The 27,838-nt window shown below is 41.4% G+C and overlaps 1 protein-coding gene across 4 annotated transcripts in view; it reads right to left on the minus strand.

Moving 5' to 3' along the window:
* The window catches only part of WDR19 (WD repeat domain 19), a 142,640-nt gene that overhangs the window by 75,426 nt on the left and 39,376 nt on the right, over positions 1–27,838 (minus strand). For 3 of the 4 annotated variants that reach the window (XM_026647981.1, XM_026647980.1, XM_026647982.1), the window contains exons 7-16: positions 27,057–27,137; positions 25,705–25,817; positions 24,606–24,779; positions 18,148–18,218; positions 15,582–15,754; positions 15,377–15,491; positions 14,412–14,518; positions 13,798–13,920; positions 8,794–8,994; positions 7,962–8,109 (exon numbers count right to left, since the gene is read on the minus strand). In XM_026647981.1, coding sequence (XP_026503766.1) covers positions 7,962–8,109; positions 8,794–8,994; positions 13,798–13,920; positions 14,412–14,518; positions 15,377–15,491; positions 15,582–15,754; positions 18,148–18,218; positions 24,606–24,779; positions 25,705–25,817; positions 27,057–27,137 — 1,306 coding nt within the window. The remainder of the gene's footprint in view (positions 1–7,961; positions 8,110–8,793; positions 8,995–13,797; positions 13,921–14,411; positions 14,519–15,376; positions 15,492–15,581; positions 15,755–18,147; positions 18,219–24,605; positions 24,780–25,704; positions 25,818–27,056; positions 27,138–27,838) is intronic. The other variant, XM_026647983.1, reaches the window with a different exon arrangement.

The following is a 27,838-nucleotide window of genomic DNA, read 5'->3' on the forward strand; positions in this document are numbered from 1 at the left end:
TACTGAATTCCATGTGGCTGCTCTACATATATCCGAAAGCAGCACATGGTGGAGGCAGGCCATGGTTGAAGCCTGGGCTCTCATAGAATGGCCTACACCCCTGAGAGTAGTGGGAGGACAGATAATTGATATCATAGTGTAATGCATCCCGAAATCCACTTAGAAATTAGCTGTGTAGAGATTGCCTGCCTCTTAACTGTTTCAGCTATTGCAACAATCAATCTGGGGGGTTTCCTGATTGGTCTTGGCCTCTGTAGGTAGAAGGCCAAGGTCCAATGGACATCAAGGGAGTGGAGTTGCAGTTCCTCTTCAGAGTTATGTGGTTTCAGGAAGAAAGCAGGTAAGTGAATGGATTGATTAACGTGAAACTGGGAAATGACCCATTGGCAAAATTTTGGGATGCAGATGTAAGGAGACTTTATCTTTATAGAAAATCATGAAAGGAAGGTTCGCCATCATGGCCCCAAGCTCACTGACCCTTCTTGCTGAAGTGACAGCAATGAGGAAGGCGACCTTCATGGAGAGGGACACAGAACATGATGCCAGCAGTTCAAAGGGCGGTTTCGTTAGTATGGATAAAACCAGGTTGAGGTCCCACTGGGGAGTGATGGGTTGTACAGGTGGGAAGGTTCTGATGAGACCTTTCCAAAACCTAGCAGTCAATGGTGGGTAAAGACAGAGTGTTCTTCCACAGGGGGGTGAAAGGCGCTAATTGCTGCTAGGTGGACCTTAAGAGAGTGAGGGCGAGCCCTGATGACTTCAAGGATAGTAGGTAGTTCTGGAGGTGGGTAATCCCTTGCACTCTGCCCAGGAGGCAAAGCATTTCCACTTGGCTCAGCAACAACTCCTAGGGGATTCCTTCCTGCTGCTGGAGAGGATGTTTTGCACGTCTTATGAACACACCCAGTGGTGAGCTGGAGCCGGTTCGCACCGGTTCGCAAGAACCGGTTGTTAAATTTAGAAGCCAGTGTAGAACCGGTTGCTAAAGGGGCGGGTGGGTGGGCAAACTCCGGCCCACGGGACCGTCCTGCCCGGTCCGCCTGAGCTCCCAGCTGGGGAGACTTCCCCGGCCTCTCCCCCGCAGAGCCCCAGCGCGCCGCCAGCACTCTGGACCGCTCCTGAGCAGCTCTGTAGCTCCTGCCGCTTTGAGCGGCATGGTAAGGGGGTGGGGCTGCGAGCTCCAGCGGCAGCGCAGCATCCATACACAGCAGCATGGTAAGGGGGCCGGGGCTGGGAGGAGGGGTAGGATAAGGAGCAGGGAGCGGTTGGAGGGGGCGGAGATTCTGGTGGGGCGGTCAGGGGATGGAGAACGGGGGGGTTGGGTAGGCGTGGGAGTTCCGGGGGTCTGTCGAGGTGGTGGTGGATGGGGTCGGGGCAGTCAGGGGACAGGGAGCGGGGCGAGTTGGGTGGGGCAGAGGTGAAAGTAAGCTGGTACGCCGTACCAGGGTGGCTCGGCTTCCCCAGGGGGCAATTTAAAGGGCCTGGGGCTCCCAGCAGGGGCTGGAGCCCCAGGCCCTTTAAATTGCCACCAGAGCCCTTGGGTAGCAGCTGCAGGGCTCTGGGGGCTATTTAAAAAGTCCGGGGCTTCCGCTGCTTCTACCGCCCCGGCCCTTTAAATAGCTGACAAAGCCCCGCTACTACTCCAGGGCTCCGGCAGCTATTTAAAGGACCGGGGCGGTAGAAGCAGGGGAGCCGCGGGCCCTTTAAATAGCCCCCAGAGGCCTGGTGTAGCAGGGGGCTCCAGGGGCTATTTACAGGGCCCTTGACTCTAGCTGCCTCTGTGCCCCGGTCCTTTAAATAGCTGCTGGAGCCCCACTGCTTCCCCAGGGCTCCGGCAGCTATTTAAAGGGCCAGGGCAGTAGAAGCAGGGGAGCCCCGGCCCTTTAAATAACTTCTGGAGCCCCGGGCTGCTGCTGCTACCCCGGTAAGGGAGGAGAAACTTGCGGGTTCTAAAGGGGGCAGTCGGGGGCAGGACATGGGTTGGGGGGAGACAGGCACGTGGGGCTTGTACTGTACTCACTGCGCGGTTCCCTGGTGGCACTTCGGCGGCGGGTCCTTCACTCGCTCCGGGTGAAGGACCTGCTGCCGAAATGCCGCTGAAAACCCAGAGTGAGTGAAGATCCCCCTCCCCCCCCCCGCAGCCGAAGTGCCGCTGAGGATCCGGTAGGGAACTGGTTCTTAGGATTTTGGGAGCTCATCACTGAACACACCCCTTCTAGAGAATATGCCCATCCAAATACCCTGCTCTGAGGTGAAATGCACGTGGATTGGGATGGCTGATGCCGCCGTTGTGCTGCGTCAGGAGATCGGGGAAAGCAGGGATGGGATTTGGGGGACAGGTAGACATAAGGAGGAGGTTGGGAAAACAAAACTGTCTGGGCCAGGAAGGGATGATCAGGATCACTGTCGCTCTGTCTTGTCTGAACTTGTGTAGTACTCATGGTAGGAGTTAGAGAGGAGGGAAGGCGTAATTGAGTTGGTCCGACAAGGAGATGATGAGAGCATCGCTCTGAGAGCCTCAGACCTCCTCTGGAGCAATATGTGCTTCATTCTCTATTCACTGGGGATGTGAAGAGGTCTCCGGTCAGAGTTCCCCACTTGTCAAAGATGTCCTGTACCATGGTGTCATGGAGTTCCCACTCGTGGTCAATCATGAACTGTGTGCTGAGAAAAGTCTGCAATCACATTGTGTGTCCCTGGGAGATAGGCTGCAGATAACATGATCTGGTGGGCGATGCACCAGTTCCAAAGGGTGACTGCTTCGGAGCAGAGAGTCATCGACCTTGTGCCCCCGTTTGTTGCAAAGAGTCATGGTGTTGTCCGACATTATGAGAATTTGATGGGAACGGATGAGCAGGAGAAAGGCCTGACATGCCATCCTTACAGCTCAGAGCTCCAGAATGTTGATGTGCATTCTGGACTCCCAAAGAGTCCATGTTTCCTGTGTCATTTGTTCACCCATGTGCGCTCCCCAGCCTACAAGGGATGTATCAGTGATAACTGTCTTGTGCAGGAAGTGAGGGTGGGAAGGGAACCCCTAAGTGTTCCCTCTACCAGTGGAGGAATGAGATTACCATGCGTGCGTGTGGGGGGGAGGACTGTGAGCACGCGGTCCATGGCATGATGGTTGGGTGAGTAAACCAACTGGAGCCACATCTGGAGGCAGCGAAGATGCAGATTTATGTGCATGAGGCCATGTGTCCCAGGAAGGATAGGAAAGTCCTGGCTGTGACTGAAGGACTGTTCACTACATGAGTTATGAGTTCTTGGTAGGTAGGCTTATGCAGAGACTGAGTTGATAGTGGCCCTAAAAAGTCTAGGCATTGCACTGGGTTTAAGGTTGATTTTGGGCATTGATATTGACCCAAAGAGAACAAAGGAGGATGAGCAACATGGAGGTTAAAACCTGGGCTTCATGTCTGGACCGTGCTGCCAGAAGCCAGTCATTGAGATATGGGAATATGAGGACCCCATAACTCCTGATTTGGGTTGCTACAATGGAGAAAACCTTGGTGAAAACTCTAGGAGCTGTGGTAAATCCACACAGTTTATTAACATATTTAGCACAGTCACAAACACCCCAACTCAGTAAGGTAGATACTACAGAATGTACATTTGCACATCCATAAGGAGTATCAAAAGGAAAAAAAATAAAATAAAAAAAAAAACTTTACTTACTAGAAAAATACTGAAAGCTCAGTCTTCTCCCTCCCCACCCTCCACGTGTCCTAGAGACCGTGGCCCATATCCTGTACTCTGCCAGGCTAACAGTCTCTGGGCCTTTAATTTGTGATTTCTAAGCCAATAAGAAATGAAAAGTCACTAAGACTTTGACCAGCAGCTAACATGTTCCTATAAAAACTGTAGGGGAAGTGCTTTTGGGCACTCTGTCTAGGAGGAAAAGGGGAAGTAGGCAAAATAAATTGCTTCTGACAGAATAATAGGGACCCATAAAAAACAACTAATTACAACTTTGATGTCAAACACATGGATACCTGGGAGATGGTTTGGAATCTGGGGGAGCATGGGCTGTTATAGCAGGGACAAGGGAGAGACAAGAGAGAACATGGGTGGAAACCAAATCAGCATCTTACATGTGTATACTAAAGCAAGTAGAATGGGGTATAAGCAGGAAGAACTTGAAATGCTAGTTGTTAAACACAACTATGACATAGTTAGCATCACAGAGATCTGATAGGATAATACGCATGACTGGAATATTGGTATAGAAGGGTACAGCTTGCTTAGAAAGAACAGGCAGGGAAAAAAGGGAGGTAGTGTTGCCTTATATATTAAAAATGTATACACTTGGACTGAGGTTGAAATGGAAATAGGAGACGGACTTGTTGAAAGTCTCTGGATAAGGATAAAAGGGGTAAAAAACAAGGGTGATGTCATGGTAGGAGTCTACTACAGACCATGTTATCAAGAAGACGACGTGGATGAGGCTTTTTTTAAGCAACTAATAAAATCATCCAAAGCACTGGGGACTTTAACTACCCAGACATTTGTTGGGAAAAATAATATGGCAGGGCACAGATTATCCAACAAGTTCTTGGAATGTATTGGAGGCAATTTTTTATTTCAGAAGGTGGAGAAAACTACTAGGGGAGAGGTTGTTCTAGATTTGATTTTGACAAATAGGGAGGAACTGGTTGAGAATTTGAAAGTGGAAGGCCACTTAGGTGAAAGTGATCATGAAATGTTAGAGTTCATGATTCTAAGGAATGGTAGGAGGGAAAACAGCACAATAAAGATAATGGATTTCAAGAAGCAAACATTAGTAAACTCAGGGAGTGGCAGGTAAGATCCCAGGGGAAGCAAGTCTAAGGGGAAAAACAGTTCAACAGAGTTGTCAGTTTTTTAAAGAGACGTTATTACGGGCACAAGCTCAAACTATCCCATTGCGTAGGAAAGACAGGAAGTATGGCGAGAGACAACCCTGTCTTAACCAGGAAATCTTCAATGATCTGAAACTCAAAAAAAAGAAAAGAAAAAAAAAGTGGAAACTATGTCAAAGTACAAAGCATGAATATAAACAAATAACAGGGACAAAATTAGAAAGTCCAAGGCATAAAATTAGATTAAACTAGCTAGAGACATAAAGGGTAACAAAAAACATTCTACAAATACATTAGTAGCAAGAGAAAGAACAAGATCAAGGTAGACCCATTTTCTCAATGAGGGAGGAAAAACAATAACAGAAAATGTGGAAATGGCAGACATGCTAAATGACTTTTTTGTTTCAGTTTTCACCAAAGAAATTTAGTAGCAACTAGACATCTAACATAGTGAATGCCAGTGAAAATGAGGTAGGATCAGAGGTTAAGATAGGGAAAGAACAAGTTAAAAATTAGTTAGACAAGTTAGAGGTCTTCAAGTCACCAGGGCCTGATGAAATACATCCTAGAATACTCAAGGAGCTGACTAAGCAGATATCTGAGACATTAGCAATTATCTTCTAAAAGTCATGAAAGATGGTAGAGATTCCAGAGGACTGGAAAAAGGGCAAATATAGTGCCAATCTATAAACAGAGAAATAACGACAACCTGGGGAATTACAGACCAGTCAGCTTAACTTCTGTACCTGGAAAGATAATGGAGCAAATAATTAAGCAATTAATTTGCAAACACCTAGAAGATAATAAGGTGATAAGTAACCATCAGCATGAATTTGTCAAGAACAAACTGTGTCAAACCAACCTAATAGCTTTCTATGACAGGGTAATAAGCCTTGCGGATATAGGGGAAGTGGTATTTCTTGACTTTAGTAAGGCTTTTGATACCATCTCACATGACCTTCTCATAAAAAAACTCGGGAAATACTACCTAGATGAAGCTATTATAAGGTGGGTGCATAACTGGTTGGAAAATCGTACATAGAGAGTAATCAGTGGTTCAGTGTCAAGCTGGAAGGGCATAATGAGTGGGGTCCCACGGGGATCAGTTCTGGGTCTGGTTCTGTTCAGTATCTTCATCAATGATTTAGATAATGGCATAGAGAGTATACTTATAAAATTTGCGGATGATACCAAGCTGGGAGAGTTTGCAAGTGCTTTGGAGGATAGGATTAAAATTAAAAATGAACTGGACAAACTGGAGAAATGGTCTCAAGTAAATAAGATGAAATTCAATAAGGACAAATGAAAAGTATTCCACTTATGAAGGAACAATCAGTTGCACTCACATAAAATGGGAAATGACTGCCTAGGAAGGAGTATTGCAGAAAGTAATCTGGGGGTCATAGTGGGATCACAAGCTAAATATTAGTCAACAACATCACACTGTTGCAAAAAAAGCAAACATCATTCTGAGGTGTATTAGCCGGAGTGTGGTAAGGAAGACAAAAAGTAATTCTTCCACTCTACTCAGCACTGATTAGGTCTCAACTGGAGTACTGTGTCCAGTTTTGGGCATCACATTTCAGGAAAGATGTGAACAAATTGGAGAAAGTCCACAGAAGAGCAACAAAAATGATTAAAGGTCTAGAAAACATGATGTATGAGGGAAGATTGAAAAAAATTGGGTTGTTTAGTCTGTAGAAGGGAAGACTGAGAAGGGACATGATAACAGTTTTCAAGTACATAAAAGATTGTTAAAAGGAGGAGGGAGAAAAATTGTTCTCCTTAACCTCGGAGGACAGGACAAGAAGCAATAGGCTTAAACTGCAGTAAGGGCGGTTTAGGTTGTACATTAGGAAAAACTTCCTAACTGTCAGAGTAGTTAAGCACTGGAATAAATTGCCCAAGGAGGCTGTGGAATCTCCATCACTGGAGATTTTTAAGAGCAGGTTATACAAACACCTGTCAGGGATGGTCTAGATAATACTTAGTCCTGCCATGAGTACAGGGGACTGGACTAGATGACCTCAAGAGGTCGTTTCCAGTCCTACAATTCTATGATGTGGCCTTCTCCCAAGCAGTAGAGGCAGGGTTGATGTTCATCGCTGACCGAGAAGGAATGCAAGGCAGAAGGCGCAGATTTTAAAGCCTGGGATCTTCAGCATAGTGCAGAACCCATGTATGGATATGGGTGGGGGTGGGGAAGTTTACCAAAAAACAAACCCACAAACTATCTATCTAAAAACAGAAAGAAAAAAAGAGAGTGAAAAATCAGTAAAAAAACTAACTATATACAACTTTGTTCTTTTGAAAGTGGGTCACATGCAGGAAGACACTAATAGTTCCGACCCAGACCATGTTGCAATGAGAAGGAACTGGAGACGTGGTTGGTCTGCCCCACTCTTTATCACCTTAGATGAAACCAGGTGGTGAGTCAGGGCACATGCACGGACTAACAGACACTACTTTTAAATTCTCCAGCACACTATTACTGAAAAATTGCTTACTTTCTCATTTTTACCATATAATGATAAAATACATCAATTGGAATATAAATATTGTACTTACATTTCAGTGTATTGCAGAGCAGTATAAACAAGTCATTTTATGACATTTTAGTTTGTACTGGCGTCACTAGTGCTTTTAATGTAGCCAGTTGTAAAACTAGGCAAATATCTAGATGAGCTGATGTACCCCTGGAAGATCTCCGAGTACCCCCAGGAGTACACGTACCCTTGGTTGAGAACCACGGCACTAGATGACCTAGATTAAAATTCTGGTTAAAACTGAACATGAGTTTTGTGATCCTGTTCCCAGCAGACATTTCTCACAAATATTCAACACAGCTGGCAGGCTAAAGGCCATGGACTAGAGTAGTAGGAAATCTGCAGGTTAGGATTGAAATGCCTTGTGGGAGCTGTGTGGAGAAACTTGCACAGTATCTGCCTGCTCTGTGTCTGGCAATACTTGCCAGTAGCAGTACTATTATTCACATGCAGCAAATTCACATGAAAATACAAATTAAAAGGCAATATTTAATATTATTGTGTAACATGTTCTAACTTTAATTGCCATGAAATGTCAGATAGCTAATAAGATTAACTCAAGTATTTACAGTACCTTGTATGGTATCCTTATGGAAGACGTAAGTATATACTTTATCATCATCGTAAGCAGCAAATACACCTTTATCTATTGGCCAATTTTCCCACAGAATGCCTTTAATGGTTGGTGGAAAATTTGGGATCTCATGCACACCATCATTTACCTACAAAAAAAAAAAGTAATGTAAAATTATTTAGTAAGCAGAAAGCCAATGAGATATATTGAATAGTGTGATCAGTTCTGGTCATCCATCTCAAAAAAAGATGTAAAAGGAATAAGTGCTCCAGAAATGGGCGATGAAAATTATTGAGGACATGAAAAGACTTTCATATGTGTTGAAACTGGGAATAGTAGAATTATTTAGTTTAGAGAGGAGATGAATAACAAAAATAATGAATGTTACTAAGAAGTAAATTGGGTTCTCCTATTTGCCTTTCTTATAATACAAGAACTAGGGGACACAGTGAAATACATTTATAACTAATACAAATTTTTAAATCACAACACACATTTGCCTGTGGAATTCTCTGCTAAAGGTGTTGAGTCCAAGAGCATAACAGGCTTAAAATATGAGACATGAATACGGATAATCAGAAAATACACAGTAACATTAGAAAAGATAAAGTAATTATAAACAGATATAAACAGTACGTAAACCAACAGTCTGAGGTTAAGAAGAAATTTTGCCCACGGGCAAGCTTGGTCTGATCTGGTGTGGCGGTTCTATGTCCCTATATTATCAGTAGGCTATTCCCTCTGCTACCTCACTTTTTTTTTTTTTTTTGGGTGCCAAATCAGTCCAACTGGCACCATACACAAAACACACCATACAGTAGAAATAACTTACAGAGAACTCTGCTTGTAAGTAAAGTGGAATGAATGTCCTGAATTGACTTACTGGGCAATACACAAAGCCATCACTTTTGTCATCAATGAAAACCAATCTGGTTCCATTGGGGTCTGGATAGATTTTTCTCACACTGACAGGATGCCGATATTCATTCACGTATTGCCAGTCTTCAATGTAGAAATAGTGAATAACACCTGTCTAATAATAAATAATAGAACAATCAGCATACTGGTACTACACAAGTAACTATAATGTAAACAATGTTGAGGTAATTCTTTTTGATGGAGTCACTCCAATGTTACTCCATTTTGGTTTGTCCTATGTTCGAGTGCTAAGTGTGAGGAGTATTTAAGGAAGAGCATTTTCAGTCTCTTTGGCCTTCTTTTCCCATTGGCAGCTGCTCTGGGGGAGATGGCAGGAGAATCTAGGGTGTTTTTTGAGGCAACCTTGATTCTTGTGTGAATGTGTTCCCCTGGTTGCCAAAGAGGCAAAAGTACTCTTCAATATATTCTGGTAGAACAGAAGAGCAGAAAAAACACTATCTCTGGTCTCGTGGCTGAGCATTTCCCCCCACACAATGCAGCCCTGTAGCAAGGGAAAGCTGCAAAATCAACTCAAAGAAATTTACCCCCTCCCAAATATTTAGAATTCTGAGCCGAATTGATTAAAAACCATCTAGAAGTGGAATATGGGTTTAGAAAAAGTTTTGGCCAAAAAATGAGAGATTTCCCTATGCCTGTGGTCTGCAGATGAAGGTCTGCCACATTGTACACAGTTCTGGAAGCAGGGAGAATTCGATGGCTCTCTAGAGCAGGGTTTCTCAAACTTCATTGCACCGTGACCCCCTTCTGACGACAACAATTATTACACAATCCTAAGAAGGGGGATCAAAGCCTGAGCCCCACCACCCCAGGCTAGGGGGCCAAAGCCCAAGTCCTGCTATCCTGGCGGGTGCCAAAGCTTGAGGGCTTCAGCCCTGGTGGGTGCCAAAGCTTGAGGGCTTCAGCCCTGGTGGGTGGGGCTCAGATTTTGCCTTCAGCCCCAGCAAGTCTAACACCAGCCCACGTGACCCCTTTAAAACGGGTCCTGACCCACTCTGGGGTCCCGACCCACAGTTTGAGAAATGCTGCTCTAGAGAAAAGGGCCTAGCATGTAGTATCCAGAACTATCAAATTTGTCTCTGTCTCCAAATAGCAAGTGTGACGCTCTTAGAACCTGTGCACCTACCTTAGACAAAAAAGTGAATTAATTAGTTATTTAATTAATGCTATATTTTAATATGGAGAAATCTTTTAGGGATTCTTTTCATTTTCCTCTTATATGTACAGAAGATATTTTAAAAATCATATAAAATAGCCAATTGTAAAACTCTTACACACCCGATTGTTCAGCTGTGAATTTAGTATCTTATATTAAATCAGTAACATCTTAAAAAATAATTTTAAAAAATGAAATAACCAAAAAGCCCAATAATTAATTGCAAAAATCACTAATGAACTTTTAACTATGTTACTAAGCCAATAATGGTGTTGGAGACTGAAACACTACCTTTCCTTTGGAAACCCAGCATATCATCTTATGTAGAGTAATTAAGGGCTCAATCCTTTGAAGTACTTTGTGCCCTGAACTTCCATTGAAATCAGTAGCAGTGGAACGGATTCAAAACCCCACAGGAAGTGATCATCACTTCAAAGGTTTGAGCCCATGGGATATTGAAGCTCTAACATCTCACTCAAAGGTCTTTTACAGGGCAACAGAATGTGCTACTGAACCATTAACTGGCCAAAAGGTTGTACATTTTCAAAACTTTTTCTTTGATAAAATGAACAAGAAAATTATTTACTTTACTTTGTTGTTTACAGTGGAAATAATATCACTACTATAAAATAAAGGAACAGAAGCTCTTCTGACAGTTTTAAAATGTACTAACAACTGTGCATGATCTTCTAAAGAAAACAATTCATATAAGTGCCAGACAATTTTTCTTTCTACTACTTGTAATTTCTCTCATCTCTCTGCCTGATCATCTTGGTTATTCTAGTTTAGCTTCTGTTCAAAAAACTTACATTAAAAATTGTGAGGAAGTTGTGGGTTGTGCCAACACATCCTTTGGTTTTCATATACCTGATGCCAGCCCAGATAATGATGTGTGGCTGTTTATCACCACTTCATTCATTTTCCAAGGTGCTTCTTCCGTTCCTTACACTCCACCAATGATGTCAGCCTTGACACACTGTATGTCCACTAACAAACAACTTTCTCAGAACTCCATTTCACATCACTCCCAACATATGAAATGTATTTCATGAGCTTATCCTCAAAGCCACCAACCTCTCTTCATTCAAATCCCTCTGATACAAGAGATTTTTCAGCTGCTCTATTCTGTGTAAGGAATAAGGCATTAAGAACATTGCCCTGCCATCACTAGCTGAAGAATCGAAATTAAACTTATTTAAATTAGTAAAAATTGGAGTCTTGACAGTGAATCCTAATGTTAAGATGCATATAAATGTATAACTGTTTATCGTTTTATGGGTTTAATAACTAAGAAAGACAGTTTTAAGAGGTTACAGCCAGGGATAACAAGATGGTGGTCACAGGTAATCACAGCCAGAGAAACTAAAAGGGTGGTCTTGGAGTAATTTGGCCTATAGCAAACAGGCAGTCTGAGGTGAGATAAAGATCACTCCAAAACTAGAAGGGAGGGGTCAGTTGAGCATGGCACAGGATTTCAACCAGGTCCAGCATTAATTGACAGATGAACTTAGCAGCTGTGATTGGTTTATAAGAATGGACCAATCAGAGTAGGCTTAAAGATGACTGGAGGAAAGGTATGCTAATGAGAAGGACTGAGGAAGTAACCAATCAGAATAGGCCAAGAAGCGTGTATAAGGCAGAAACTGAGAAGCTTGAGTGTGTGTGTTTGTCATTCTCAGAGACTGTTGGAGTGCGAGAGCAGAAGGAAGAGAGTTTGTCAGCAGGAAAAGCCAGAAGAAGCAGGAAGAGAGCTGAAATCACTAAAAAAGGGACGAATAGGGCTAGGGGTTTGTTGTGGCAGACCAAGCAATCACACAGAGGTGTAATGTCAACAGACCCTAGTCATCAGGAGGTGGGATTGAACATGGGACCTCTGGAGCTTAGTGCATGAGCCTCTACTGCATGAGCTAAAAGCCATCTGGCTGCTAGCTAAGGCTGTAGAACAGACTCATTTTATCTCTCTCTCTCTCTCTCTAAGTGGCCTCGGTGCCACTAGATGGGACAAAACACCACACCCAGGAGGTGTGTGGGTTACAGAGGCAGTAGCAGAGAACCAATGACAGCAGCAGCAGCTAAGAAGTAGCTGTGACAGAACAGAAGGACCATTTGACAGATCTGAGGGAAAAAAGACTGCAGAGAAGTAAGCATGACGACCATGGTATAAGGAGAAAATAGGATATATGAGTCTGTATGCCTGAGATACTAAAGTTGGATGTTTGTGTATATATGTTTGTTACTATGTATACAGTTTTAATATTTAAGTAAGAATATGCTGTCAGCATCCTACATGTGACTGATCACTGCAAGTAGAATGTAACCATTTAAATATATTTCTAGTTGCATGGTACACCTCTACCCCCATATAACGCAACCTAATATAACATGAATTCGGATATAACGTGGTAAAGCAGTGCTCCGGGGGGGGCAGGGCTGCGCACTCCGGCGGATCAAAGCAAGTTCGATATAACGCAGTTTCACCTATAACGTGGTAAGATTTTTTGGCTCCCAAGGACAGAGTTATATCGGGGTAGAGGTGTTCTACGGTATTGGGTACTTTGATGTGCATACTTTTGCTAATAGAATTTGTGTTTGTTTCTTGATATATGCTTTTAAGATTTATTGTTATCAGAGAACATTGATACATTAAATAAAGAATATTTTCATTTTCAAAGCTTACTGCCTGAGTGTCAATCCTTGGAGTAGAAGGCTGTATCGGTGTACTCTCAAAGGTCAACAGAGTTAGTCTGTTCTGGGGAGTTTTCCAAAGCTCAGAGGGAAAAACCTCTGGTAAAACCCTGGCAATTCCTCTAGGGCGGGTCACCTCCTTTCACTACTAAAACCAGACAAATTGATGATTGATTTACTGATATAGGCAAGCCATTGTGGAGAGTCCTGAGTCTGATTTTTGGGGGTAACACCTTGTGAAGACGCACTTCTGAAGCAATGTCTACAAGAAACTCTCTCATCAATAGTACAAGGTTGAGGGGCAACTCTAGATATACAGACAATTTACAAACAAAGCCAAACAAACTAAAAATCATTTTATAGGTTAGGATGTGGCTAATCATTACTTTGGGAACATAAGAACGGCCCTACTGGGTCAGACCAAAGGTCCATCTAGCCCAGTATCCTGTCTTCTGACAGTGGCCAGTCCCAGGTGCCCCAGAGGGCACCCTTTAATCCCTCCAGTTTGTATGTCTTTTTAGACTGTGAGCTGTTGGAGGCAGGATCTGTGCCTTTATATTTGTAAAGGGGATGGCATGTGGTGCATGCTACTCCTATGCAGTTGTCACATAATAGTCCCTCATAATCTAGGTTATCTTTTTCCTTCAGGTCTGTAAGGTTCCTAGCACAATGGGGACCTAATCCTTGATAGATGCCCCTGGGCACCACTGTAATACAAATAAATAATATTAAATTCAATATCAGTTTTGCCAATGACTTCAATAAAAGCAGGACTTGGCCTTCAGTTACGAAGCTGAGCATCAACCAAAACCAACTGAACCATTGTAATGTGCCAGTGTAACTGCAACTGCATCACACGCAGGCCTAAATAATTAAGGAAGCTGGCTGAAATTTTGTTTCTGTTTGCCTAAAATATAGCTTGCATATAAAGTAAGCCTTGGTACACTGCATATCAGAACCATACACTTTATGCCTATTGTATGAAGAGAAATAGTCCAAGTAATCAAAAACAGAAACTTATTGAATCTAAGAAGAATTTGAGACAAGCAATATACTTACATCTGTACCATAGATGAGGAAATCACCAGTAAGAGCATGGCACAAGATTCGACATTTATCATCCACTGCTGGGAAAAGTCGAGTCTCTCGTTCTTCCTGAGCATCCAAACCTTCACCTTCTATCTAAAGCATAAGGAATAAGCAAAACTGAAACCACCACCACCACCACCAGCAGCAAGATATTAATGAATTTTGTCTGTATGAAGCAGACACTAAGGCATTACCCTAGCTGTTATAACTAGCTCAGATTTGCCCTTTCATATGTACCACTTACAAACCACTAGCTGCTCCCCTAAGACCCCATACAGAACTTCCAAAGAAAGCTTGTTAAACACCTCATAAGCTAGCACTTTCTTCTCATCCACTGCCACTTCAAGACAGAATGTACATTTCTGCAAGCCACCTGGTAACTCAGTTGTTCTCATGTTTGCTACTAAAATAATTTTTTGGAAGGTTTTTAACTCTTACCTCCGTTAGTTACATCTTCTCACCCACTCAGCACCTAACTTCCACTCAGACCAATCTTACTACCATTAGGACTCAATTTCTTCCTCAGTCTATTGCCACCTCAATTCAGCTGGCCTTTCAGAGTTCAAAATCTTCTGTATACTTACCATATGCAACTGGACTTTACCCTCAAAGAGTGCAGCAGCATAGTCAGAATTAAGATATATACTGGTTACTGTCCCCAGATACTCCATGTCTTTAAGCTTTTTTACACCTACAGAATTTAAAGGGGAAGGGAGGGGGGAAAAAAGATAAATTATGCATGGTCCATTTTCTGTTCTTCTTACCTACCTGAGTAATTCATAATAATCTAAGAGGGCAGGAGAGTAAAAGATGGATAAGTAGGAGGAACTCTTGACAGAAACATGGGAGACTATGAGAAAGCAGCTGCATCCTTATGTTACTAAGGGTTAAAAGGGACCCTCTTTCCCCAACGAAACCTCACTAACCTACGGTTAGACCATCTATGACTAATGCTGGACTTTTTTCCCTTTAGAGTGATCTTTTTATTCATAAAAGATTTTGAATTGACAAGTACTGAGACTTAAGTCTGCTGCCTAAAAAAAAAAACAGGTATAGCACAAGCTTTTCTACTCTGCCCCACCAATCCATCTAAACTCTGGATGGAACACCTACAGGAATTTGAGAATAGTTTAGTCTCCATGTTTATGCAGCCTTGGCCTCTCTGCTAGGACTGCCAATATGGACTGAGACCATCTACTAATTTTACATAAGCCAAACAACCTTCAGTTGGTAGTGACTTTCAGGCAACAACAGCATGAGCTGCGTTTGACCTGATGACAAAGAATGAAAGGCTTCATCCAACCCTGGGAATCCTGAATTTTTGTTCTAATTGCCTCCATAATGTCTTGTTTGTACTAATCCAAATTCTGGGAATCCAATGTGCAGTCCTGAATTTTGGTGTCCCATGAGATTATACAACAACACCACCTTGCACTACGTAGGCTATTAGAAGAGTTAAACAAAACACCTGTTTTATAAAATGGACATATATTTAGCAGATAATGGATGATAAGATACTTTAAAATAAGAGAACTACAGTCATACTTACTATTCTCTCCAAGTACATAAAACCAAGCACGATTATTCATTCCTACAGCCAAATGATAAAGACCTACAGCAACAAAGTTTGGCTCCACTTCAACAGAAACTGTGATTGGTAGCTCCTATAAGAAAATCATACCAAATTTTCTCATTGTTACTACTTATTTAAAAGTTACACCTAAATTAAGTGAAAAATTAATAGGCTAGCATACTGCTTCAACATGATTGGCCACAGTAACTTCAAGAAGAGAAGTGAGGTATGCAATCCGTGTGCCGCAAGCATCTCCAAGGATTGGAAGCTTTGTCAAGAAGACGTGGAGTGAGCCTCTTTGTGTAGACACTGCCAACAACTGCCCATCATCTGTCCAAGCCAGGTGATCTAGACCTAAAATATTGAGAAGCTTTTACAAGAACAACAAAAATAGCTACTTGGTTGTCAGTAAAATCCACAAACAATTCTATTGTTTTTAAAATGCAACCATGTCAAGGTTTCATTACTTAAGAATATTTTTTCTAGTGTTGTCAATTAATCGCAGTTAACTCACGCAATTAACTCAAAAAAATTAATCGCAATTAAAAAAATTAATCGCGATTAATCACAGTTTTAATTGCATATTAAACAATAGAATACGAATTGAAATTTATTAAACAAAAGAAATAGTAAAAAGCAACAGAGAGTCCTGTGGCACCTTTAAGACTAACAGATATATTGGAGCATAAGCTTTCGTGGGTGAATACCCACTTCGTCAGACGTCTTAAAGGTGCCACAGGACTCTCTGTTGCTTTTTACAGATCCAGACTAACACGGCTACCCCTCTGATAAAAGAAATAGTATTTTTCAATTCACCTCATACAAAGTACTGTGTCCTGAAAGCGCAATTTACAAATGTAGATTTTTTTTTGTTACATCACTGCACCCAAACACAAATCAATGTAAAACTTCCGAGCCTACAAGTCCACTCAGTCCTACTTCTTGTTCAGCCAATCGCTAAGACAAACAAGTTTGTTTACATTTATAGGAGATAATGCTTCCTTCTTCTCATTTACAATGTCACCAGAAAGTGAGAGCAGGGATTTGTATGGCACTTTTGTAGCCGGCATTGCAAGGTATTTATGTGCCAGATATGCTAACCATTCGTATGCCCCTTCATGCTTTGGCCACCATTCCAGAGGACACGCTTCCATGCAGATGATGCTCGTTAAAAAAATAACGTGTTAATTAAATTTGTGACTGAACTCCTTGGGGGGAGAATTGTATGTCTCCTGTTCTGTTTTACCCACATTCTGCCACGTATTTCATGTTGTAGCAGTCTTGGATGATGACCCAGCACATGTTCATTTTAACAACACTTTCACAGCAGATTTGACAAAACGCAAAGAAGGTACCAATGTGAGATTTCTAAGGATAGATACAGCACTTGACCCAAGGATTAAGAATCTGAAGTGCCTTCCAAAATCTAAGAGGGATGAGGTGTGGAGAATGCTTTCAGATGCTTTAAAGGAGCAACATTCCGATGCAGAAACTACAGAACCCGAACGACCAAGAAAGAAAATGAACCTTCTGCTGGTATCATCTGACTCAGATGATGAAAATGAACATGTGTCGGTCTGCTCTGCTTTGGATCGTTATCGAGCAGAACTCGTCACCAGCATGGACACATGTCTTCTGGAATGGTAGTTGAAACATGAAGGGACAGCTGAATCTTTAGCACATCTGGCATGTAAATATCTTGTGACGCTTGTTACAACAATGCCATGCAAATGCCTGTTCTCACTTTCAGGTGACATTGTAAACAAGATGTGGGCAGCATTATCTCCTGCAAATTGTAACCGAACTTGTTTGTCTGAGCGATTGGCTGAAGTAGGACTGAGTGGGCTTGTAGGTTCTAAAGTTTTACATTGTTTTGTTTTTGAATGCAGTTATTTTTTGTACATAATTCTACATTTGTAAGTTCAACTTTCACGATAAAAAGACTGCACTACAGTATTTGTATTAGGTGAATTGAAATATACTATTTCTTTTGTTTTTTACAGTGCAAATATTTGCAATCAAAAATAAATATAAAGTGAGCATTGTACACTTTGTATTCTGTGTTGCAATTGAAATCAATATATTTGAAAATTTAGAAAACATCCAAAAATATTTAAATAAATGGTATTCTATTATTGCTTAACAGTGTGATTAATTGCATGATTAGTTTTTTTAATTGCTTGACAGCCCTAATTTTTTTCACACCCTTTGTACTTAAGTATAAAAACCTATGTAGAATGGAACAGAAATAGTTTATCATCATAGACCATAACCCGCTAATTTGGTCTTAATTTCAGAGTGAATTTTATCGAAATTCACAATAAATGAATCCAATATTGAAATAGGAGGTAACAGTGGCAGGGACTCCTGCTCCAGAGATATACATACTCTTAGCACAAGAACATGCCACTCAGAAAAGCAAAACGGGAAAAAATAAACACACTATTATTTTAGTAATTTGAATATACCATGCTATGGATTCAAAAATACTGGACAATCAACTGTTTTGAAAAACAGGATCTCTATGTGTTTTGTAAAAAAAAAAAAAAAAAACCCCGAAAGCTACGTTAAATACCCAGTTTGGCAAACAGACCATCTCATAATACATACACATTGGAAAGGAGGGAGTTAACAACAGTCTATATTTAGACAGCTTTTCAATAAATATTCTTCTCTGTACATTCCCTCTTGTAAACATATTAATGTAAACAAAATTCTGTTTTACAGCTTTGGAAACTTTATCATACCTTTATTTTCATCATCCAGGTTTATTATAGCATACATTTCTTTCAGTTCTGACAGGTCATGAATCTTAATGCTAAAACAAAATATAAACAGTCACTACCTTTACTAGTACTATCATCCTAACCATCATGAACTGAAAGTAGTTAGTGAAGAGAGATAAGCTCATTAATATTTTTTTTCTCCATAAAGGGAGAATGCAAAGTGCTTTAGGTTCCCCAAATATGTAGTTTTTGAAAAAACAGACACTGTCAACCTAGATGTTATATACTTTAAATTAATTTTTACTTGGCTTCCTATATACACACACTAGAGAAATATTAAACTGAAATCATTTCCCAAATCAAATGTGTCTGACTCCTTGTATGCATTTTAGTTTTTGCACTGAACACTGAGGCTGGTTGCATAGACGTCATGTTATTTGTATGACCATTGAGTGCTCTTCCTGGACACTGCGAGAATGACAGACTGATCCATCCTCTCATGGGACAAAAATATTGAGAAGTGGAAAAGAGACTTCTTCGTTCAGGACTTCAAGGATGGGAAAATAACACTACCCTTTCTCATGTGGCTCTGTCATGATACACTCATGTGCACACATAGAAGCACCTGATGGGCTAACATTGAATCATGGACCTAAGCAACTCGTCCCTGGGCCACAAACACTAACATCAGTTAAAAGTTGCTAAATTCAGAGCGCAGGAGCATGAAGTCTTTGTGTTGCTACTGCACTGTGGAACTTTCCTACCCTGCTCCACCACTTGCTTAACCCTATTCTGGAGGGATTATCCCTAAGTAAATTACCTTACAATAACTGGAATCCTTCAAGATGTGCTGTCCGTATATATTCTACTCTTGGTGAGCATGTACCCCATGTGCTTGATATTGGCTCTTTTTGCCAGCTGTATCTTCTGGGCAGGGCCGGATTAAGACCTTTAGAGGCCCTAAGCACTGAAAAGATTATGGTGCCCCCCCATATCTAATACAAAATAAAAACAATACTATATCATAAAATAAAATTTTAATTTTCGAAATGACATAAAACTTACACGTATGCTGAAATTAAAATAGCTTCTTTCTAGATTTTCTGATTGCAAAATTCTGGATAAGTTTATCGAAGCTGACTCGATGAAGTATGTCTGCTTCCATACACAATAGGGAAAGTGAATCAAGTCTGTCCTGACACATTGTTGTTCTCTGAGGGATTTTTATTCTTGTCAGCTGAGAAAAAGAGCGTTCTGCAGAGCAGTTAGTAATCATCAATGTTAGAAAAATATGTAGTGCGATCTCTACATTTGGAAATACACATTGTATTCCGTCTTTCTATATGGCATATTTGTTCTGTTCTAAAAGCTACTTCTGCATTCTTTGATAACGCCCTGACATGTTGGCAGCGTTGTCATAAGATTGACCTCTGCACTTTGAGAAATCTATTTTGCAAACTTGGCACAAATAATGCAGTACTTGATTTGCCATTTCTTCACCAGTGTGACTTTTCAAATTGAGGAATGTTATAAATCGTTCAACTGGTCTTCCATCTGTGGGAGACACATATCTTAGTACAATACTCAATTGATCAATATGTGAAAGATCAGGTGTAGAGTCGACAGATAAACTGAAGTACCCAGCAGTACTTATTTCATCCACAATAGCTGAATGAACTTTGTCACTCATTAGACCAAGGAGTTCATCACATATTGTCTTGGATAAGTATGATGGGTTACCTTTGCTAGCATTCCCATTTTTGAGATATGGCCTGCTAAAAATGGTCAAACTGAGCCACAAGCTCCAACAATCCCAAGAAATTTCCATTCTGCAATGATCCAAATGTGTCAGACCACGTTCAGCTAATGTTTGAATAACAGCTATAACACGCTGCAAGACATGTTGCCAGTATTCACGCTCCCCTTTAATTTGTTCTTCCAATTTTTGTGTCAATCCAAAGCCCTGTCTTCGATTTAAATATGTCAACACTGAATCTTTGTGAGTAGTGCTATTTTCATGTTGTTCAATTAAAACAGTATTCCGCCAGTCACTAAATCCATCTGCAGCAAACCGGGATGTTGAAGGTTTATATGCAAAAAGTTTGCAAACAAAACAGTACACAGAGCCTGTTGATGGTGAATATAGTAGCCATTCTCGAGTGTATTTCTCTTTCTATTCGCTTTCATGCCGAAAAATATTTTTTGTGGACAATATCTTGTTTGTTTGCCATTGGTAAAAGTCCGACGTGATTTCTCAAATGGCCCAGTGTGGTGTTGACAGTCATTTGGTCCACGATCTATCCAGTAAGCTACATCATCGATACTGAAATCAACCCATATACCAGGATCTTTTCTCCTATTATTTACAGCATGATCAGGTTCAGTCTCTGACACATCCACATCTTCTAGAACAATGTCTGTTTTACCACCAGGAGTAGGATGATCAGTTACAGTCTCTGATTTCCTTGCATTATTTCGATCTACGTTAGTAGGACGCCCCCCTGGTTTAGGTGGGGATAAGTAATAAAAAGAGAACAGAAAAACGGGGGAAGAGTGTGTAGTGGAGTGTAAAGAAGTCTAACAAAGTTCTGATTTTTCCCATGATGACTACTTCAATGCTTTTTTTGAAATATCGAATATCAAATTTTTTTTAAAAAAAACCCTCATTTTTTTTGGTGCCCTCTGCTTTGCTGGTGCCCTAAGCACGTGCTTAGTCTGACTATTGGGTAATCCAGTCCTGGTTCTGGGGCCACACATGTTCCTTAAGTGTCCACATGCTCCAGGACTGAGAGCACAATGGGCAGTGTGTGCCCAACTGCCACTTAGTTCCTTTGCCATCACAGACTCCAGGTGTTATAGGATTCCATAGTAGCAGGGAAGGAGGGAGGGTTGTAGAATATATATGGACAACATATGTCAAAGAACGCCATTTACTGTAAGTAACTTTTCTTTCTTTGAGTGCTTGTCTACATATATTCCACTCTTGGTGACTCACAAGCAGTAACCTAATGTAAGGAGGTGGGTGCTTGGAGTCTACTTAAAGATTGCAGCACTGTTCTGCCAAAAGAAGCATCAGATTTCAATGCTTCCACAAGGTAATGGACGTATGAACTGTATAAGTATGAACTGAACCCCAAGTAGCTGCCCTGCAGATGTCTGGAATGGGTATAGTTTGCAAAGAAGCTGCCGAGGCTGCCTGGGCCCTGTAGAAAGAGCCTTAATCTCAGCTGGAGGATATAAACTAGCTAGCTCATTATAGACCCTAATACAGCCCTAATACATTACAGACCGATATTCTGAGCTTGTATCACTTTACTCTTCATTCTATCAGCAAATGCTATCTTGTGGAAACTCTGAAAGTTCTGGATCTTTCCAAAAAAAAGGTCCTACAAACATCATGGACTGCAAGCTGAGAAATCCTAGGTCCCTGGGAAGGAGCAGGAGAGGAGGTTTTACTCTGGATGGTGGTGCAGAAGTGTGGTGCCTCATATGATGAAGACCTCAGATGTTTCAAAAGAGCCATAATGGAACATTACATGGAAAAGGTCCTGGGGGCCAGAGAGAAGGGGACCAGGGCATATGTCTACTCCCATACCCCCTATATGATACAGGCATGAATGAAGCCCTTGACTCTCTTTCAGACGCATAAGGAGCAAATGAGGGGGTCCTTGGTGAATATGTAGGGGATCTCTCCCTGTTGTGTTGGGAATTTGATGAGAAGCAAGAGCACTCAAGATCTAAGTGGGAGGCTGCTGAAGCTAGTGCCCTAGGTTGCAACGTTAACCTGCATTGAGCAGACCACCCAGTACTGACATTGTCATTCTGGTGGGGAAATTTGGCTCTATGTAAGATTCTGGCTCATCAGGACATGAATATCCTTTGATACAGCATGCTTCTTCACTATAGAGAAGGATGGTGCCTAACCTCGGTGTGGGGATGGATAGCACCAGGGTGGATTGTGCTGACATGTCCAGTGCTAAAGTACTCGGTGTCGAAGGAAACAGTACCAAAGAGACTGGTATCAAAAAGGGTTGGTGCAGCAAGAGTTGGTGGCGGAGCACTTGGTTTTGAAGTAGCCCCGATGCTCTGGTCTCAGAGGCAGCTAGTTTTGATTCTTGAGATGGTGCCAGAGTTCTGGTAACTTGCCCCCTCAGAGTTCTAGAGGTACTCAACTCAGACGAAGGAGTCTCTTTAGATTGGGAGTGGAGAGGGAACTTGGACCTCTTTTTACTAGGAATTCCCAGCAGGGATCTGCCCCTGCTCTTCCCAAAGGAGTGATGCTCCTTTTTCTCCAAGGTTCTGACCTTTTCAGTTCTACTCACATCCATAGCTGGGACAGTCTTAGAAGATGGGGCCCACAAACTAGAGTAATTGGAACTCATATAGGCTAGACTGAAATCAAACCTGCCTGGGGAAGGAGGGGGTTCTCCCCATCCTGGATCAGAGGCAGGCTGCATAGAGCAGTCAAATAAAAACAGATTAAGGTGTGTCTCTCTTGCCTTCAAAGTCCTTTTAGAAAAAGGACTTGCATTTATCAGGGATATGACCTTCCCCAACCAAAAAACGCATATGGGATATCCATCAACTGATCATGGCACCTCACAAGAGGAGCAATACATAAAGCCAGGCAACTTCAGATGAGACCTAAGCCTTGGTATTAGGAAGAAGCTCCTGATAAGAGAGAAAATGAAAAGAAAACAAGGAAGTAAACTACCAAAACTTGCCAACAGGCAAACTATCCTAACTAACAATAATATAGACAACAATCCACAAAAAGTTTATGAAAATTGTGTCAAGACACTAGGGAGCTATATCTCACAGATATGGGCAATGGTGAAGGAACTGAGTGGCACTAGGGCCTGCAAAACCCGCAATGCCTTTGGTATGTGAGCAGAATGACACTCACCGTGCCTGTGCAGCCCCAATGGACACTGCTGGCCAAAGGACTCCAATCTTGAGTGCCTGGGATGTATATGCATCAACAGTGGAATATATATGGACAGGCACGCGAAGAAGAATGAGAGGATCACATTCAGTCTCCATATCCATTCAAACCTTGGCCTTTCTGTTGAGATTGCCAGTAAGGGTTCCAATTAGTAACAAATGTGGTGGTGGTTTTGGTGAGTCAGACCCTCATCTACTAGAGACTGGACTCATTTTAATTAAGCTACTGAATAACCACCATGTGGAAACAACTGAATATGAAAGTGGGATGGATTTAAACTAGTGATCTAGAGTTGAAAGACTCAACAGCTTAATACTCAGCTCTTTATACCCTCTGATGGTTGATGCTATCGTGCTGTGTCTTTGGATTCCAACTGTTGTGCCCTTCAGTTCTTGCATAATGTGAAGGGCATGCATTACCACTCTGGTTTCAAGACATTGATCAAGGAAGCGCTCTCTGCCAAAGACTGATATCCTTGTGCCACCTGGATGGCAGGTCTAGTTTTATTATTTGCTTTACAGTAGCCATTGCTGAGGCCCCAACCATGATTAGCTTAATTAGAATATAAACTCTAGCTGTCAGTTTTGGAGTCCATCCATCCAATGCCTAACATAATGCAACCCTGAACTCTGGGTCAGAGGTCTTTAGGTGCTACTGTAGTACAAATAATAAACATTTATAATCAGGACTCCGTTGTGCTAGGTGCTGTACAAATACATAATAAAAGACATGCAGACAATTAATCTGTCTGTTTGCTCACAGTGTGAAAATCCAACTCTCACATTAGGCCCATCATAGAAATTGAGATTATCTTCTTGTCTATTTCTGAGATAAAACTCTTCAAGGATGGTGGCATGGTCTCTCAGTGGAGGGTCCCAGCCTTTGAAAACTGTTCCAGGTAGTGGTTTGCCCAAGCCAGAGAGTTTGTTTAGCTTCAGAGCAGGATGCATGCATTTTAGCTTGTTCTAAAGAAGTCAAGTTTTAGACATCAAACAAACGGAGGGACTGTCTACACACAGTATTTGTATCACTATACTCGTTTAAAAATAGACACAGTTAAAATAGTACAACCTCCCCCCTCATGTGGGCCCAGTTATACAGTTGATATAACAGTCCTTACATCAATATAACTTATTTCTGTAAATTCAGGTATACTGATAGTAACACCTTTATACTGGCTAATTGCATCCACACTTTTAACTATGTTGGTTTCTAAACAGATATACCGTTATACTGTTACAAAAATGGTGTGCAGATCAACCCTTATTATCCCATAAATGGGTTAAATTTTCTCAATAGCACATGAAGTGGATTAGATGAACAATTCCTACTACTGCTAACAGGCATTCTGTGTCTAATCTGTAGCACACAATAATGAAAGTATGTCACTAACACTTTTGTATTCAAGTATCACATTAGCCAATACAAAATAAACAAGATATCAAAAGTTAGAACAATGAAGAAAATAAATAATAGTGTTTGCTTTAAGACACTTGCTATTTCAAACATTTTATAAACAAATATGATCACTTACCAGTTGTCTCCACATGATGCAGCTTTGTTTAGTGATTGTGATATTGCAATGCTGGTTAGGTTATCCTTATGATTGCGAGCTTGAAAAATCTCTTGACCAATCTCACGAATGTGTGTAGAAATAACAACAAAGCACCCACGTGAGAAGCCAATCATGATGTAGCCATCACCATACCTATAGCAAAACCAACATTTAAAGAGAGAGAGATGGCTGGGCAGCCTGGCTGCATAGAAAGTAACGCAATATGAGAAAAAACTCCCGAGCAGGATGGAAGTCAGATTGCTGAAGAAAGAAAGACAGAAATGCATTGAGTCTTCCTACAGCAGATATAAAAATACTTGTTGGTGGGAGCGGTGTCTAGATCTCCTCTCCTCATTGAGGTCCTCACCATAGGAAAACAGCAGACAGGAGGCTCCCGGGAGCAGCTTGGCTAGGGGCGGCTCCAAGGCAGGGAAGAGGGGTGGGGCAGGAGCAGCAGTGGATGCAGACAGCAACAGAGCAGCGCAGCAGGGGGGAGGAGGGGCACCCCTGCTCCGGAGACACCCTCTTAGAACGGCACCCCTGGGCCGTTGCCCAGCCCACCCAACCCTAAGGCCAGCCCTGCTGGGTCTGGTACTAGTCAATATTTTCATTAATACTTGGATAATGGAGTGGAGAGTATGTTTACAAAATCATGAGGGCTGAGGAATGGGCTGGGGGCAGAGCAGGGGACATAGAGGAGCGGTGGCTGAGGCCAGAGCAGACCTGCGGCTGGAACTGGGATTGGGGCAGAGCTGGGGAGCAGCAGAGCTGCAGCTGGGGCCAGAGCTGGGCTGGGAATGAAGCAGGGCTGGGTGGTGCTCCCTCCCCACCCCCTGTGGGAACTGGCCCGGGCCCCACCATGCACTCGCTGAACATTCCTCCATGTCCCCCTAGAGGGGCATGCCCCACAGTTTGTGGACCACTGCTTTAGTCTGAAAGGAATATTGTATTAAAAAGATACTGTATAAACCCAAAAATCCTCATGTGATAGTGGGATAAATACCAGAAATGAAAATAAACTAGAAAGATAAAAACCTCAGGTTTTTCTTGCAATATTAAGAAGTTAGTGCTTACTCACCATCTATAGGTTACAATGTTGCCATAGCGTTGCTGAAATTCCAGATCAATTGGGTTATCAGGATCATTCAGATTAAAAAGAAACAATGTTTTCTTGCCAACCACCACGCTTACCTGCCAATTGACAAAGTGAAAAACACACCCAGTGAGAACGCCATTTTAAAATAAAAACACTACTGTTTTTACTAAAAGACAAAGCTTTTATCCTTCAGAATTCAGTTCAAGGTCTAGTTCCACTGGTCAAGTTATAACATAAAATCAAAGGATATTGTGTTTTTTGGGATGCAGAGAATTGTCATCCATAGAGAGCAAGGAAACAGTATCACAGCTCTGGTGGCTAATGTTAGTCAATGATATAAACAAAGCTTCTAAACAGATAACATTTCTAAACATAAAAAATATTTAATAATGTAATGAAATGTCCTTAAAACCTATTCAAGTAATTTTAAAATGATTTCCTTAAAAATTATGAAGACATACAATTTAATATCTATCTAGATAAATGCTTCTTATTTGAGGAAATCCACAGAGATGATGGATTTTGTCTCAGTTTTCAATGCTCTCTTTTTGCATTCTCTGGCGACCAAATAAATAGCATTACTATCAGACAAAGTAGAAGCTAGCTCAATGCAGGGTAACACAGGGAAGGGAGGAGATCATCAGAAAATAGAGGCTTATTACTATAACACCTATAACAAGAAAACAAGGAAGAACTTGTTTTATGTCTCATGCTTTGTGTTTGCTTGGATTGACAAGAATATTAAACAAAAAGGTTATTTTCTATCTTAATTTAGATCATTCTCTGTTTGCCCTCAGTCTAAAAGTGAAGCACTATTCATGCTAACGCCTATTTTAGGAGTATTAAAATACTAATAAACCCCCTCCCCCCAACCCTGTTTCTTAACATATTTGGGGGAAAAACCAAGCCCCAGTGCAAACCCAAAAAACGGTAATAGCTGATAACAAGAGATTTGAGTTTCCTCAAAGTCTGAGTGTGTGTGAATCCAAAGATTTGGCCTCAGCCCATCTCTAGTCATAACCTCTTAAAGCATTTAGTTCTTAAATGTGAGTACCACTAGTCATCGTAAGAGCTAAAGGTCTGAAATGTTTAAGAATTACTATTATTTTAAGCTCTTCTTCTAAAGATACCACAGCAACTTTACTTTAGTTTGTAGTATAGTTTGTTTATTTTAATCAAATTAATTCTTCCTTTTCAGATAACGCCATCTGAACCTTTTAAGTAATACTGTATGCTAATGTGGCAGAGACAGGTAGGGCATTCTGTTTACATTCAGAACAACATCTGAGATGTGCTGAATGGTGTTGTGCATTGGTTTCATACAGTCTGCTTACTGTGCTTTCCCTGGTTGATATTCTTTCATCAGTCTTCATCACTGAGAACTGCATATCACTGGGATCCGATCTCACTGAAGTCTGCGAGAAGGAAGTCCAGATTCAGATATTATTTATTTATGTAGCACAGTGTGCCAAGCACTGCACAGATAAGGTAAGAGGACACTTATCCTATCTAGAATATTTTGGGTGTTAATGCAATATAAATAAATAAATAAATAATTACAACAATTCCACTATTCTCCCTTTATTCACAACTCCAACATCCTTTCTTCATTAATAACAGAAGAAAGAAAGGAAAGGAAAGGAAAGGGAAAAGATCAGTTTTGATCATGTTGAGCTTGAATTGCCAGGGAACATCCAGGTTTACATGTCTAAATGGCAGTTACAGATGCAAGTCTAAATAGAGATGAACAGGCAGATCTTCATGTTGTTTTGTAGACAGGGTAGTAACTGAAGTGGCGTGACCAATTAAAGTCATGCAGCAAAAGAATGTAGTGGGAAAAGAAGACAGGGCCGACATTTAAAGACAAAAGCGGATGAGATGAAACAAGCAGCCCTGTCTACTCACCCATAAGGAGATTCATGTTGTATTTATATAGCTTTGCTTCCATATGAATTCCAAAGCCATTTACTATATACAAAATTCAGCCAAAACATAGATTCATTTGAACTCTCCCCAGACTAGGGTCCAGCTAAAGAAAAAACAGGTACTTATCTGTACTGTAACCATTGTTCTTTGAGATGCAGGTGCAGCCATGTATTCCACTCAGGTGTACACA

Source organism: Terrapene carolina, unplaced genomic scaffold (genome assembly GCF_002925995.2).
Source record: "Terrapene carolina triunguis isolate 2854851 unplaced genomic scaffold, T_m_triunguis-2.0 Scaffold66, whole genome shotgun sequence".
NCBI classification, from domain to species: domain Eukaryota; kingdom Metazoa; phylum Chordata; order Testudines; family Emydidae; genus Terrapene; species Terrapene triunguis.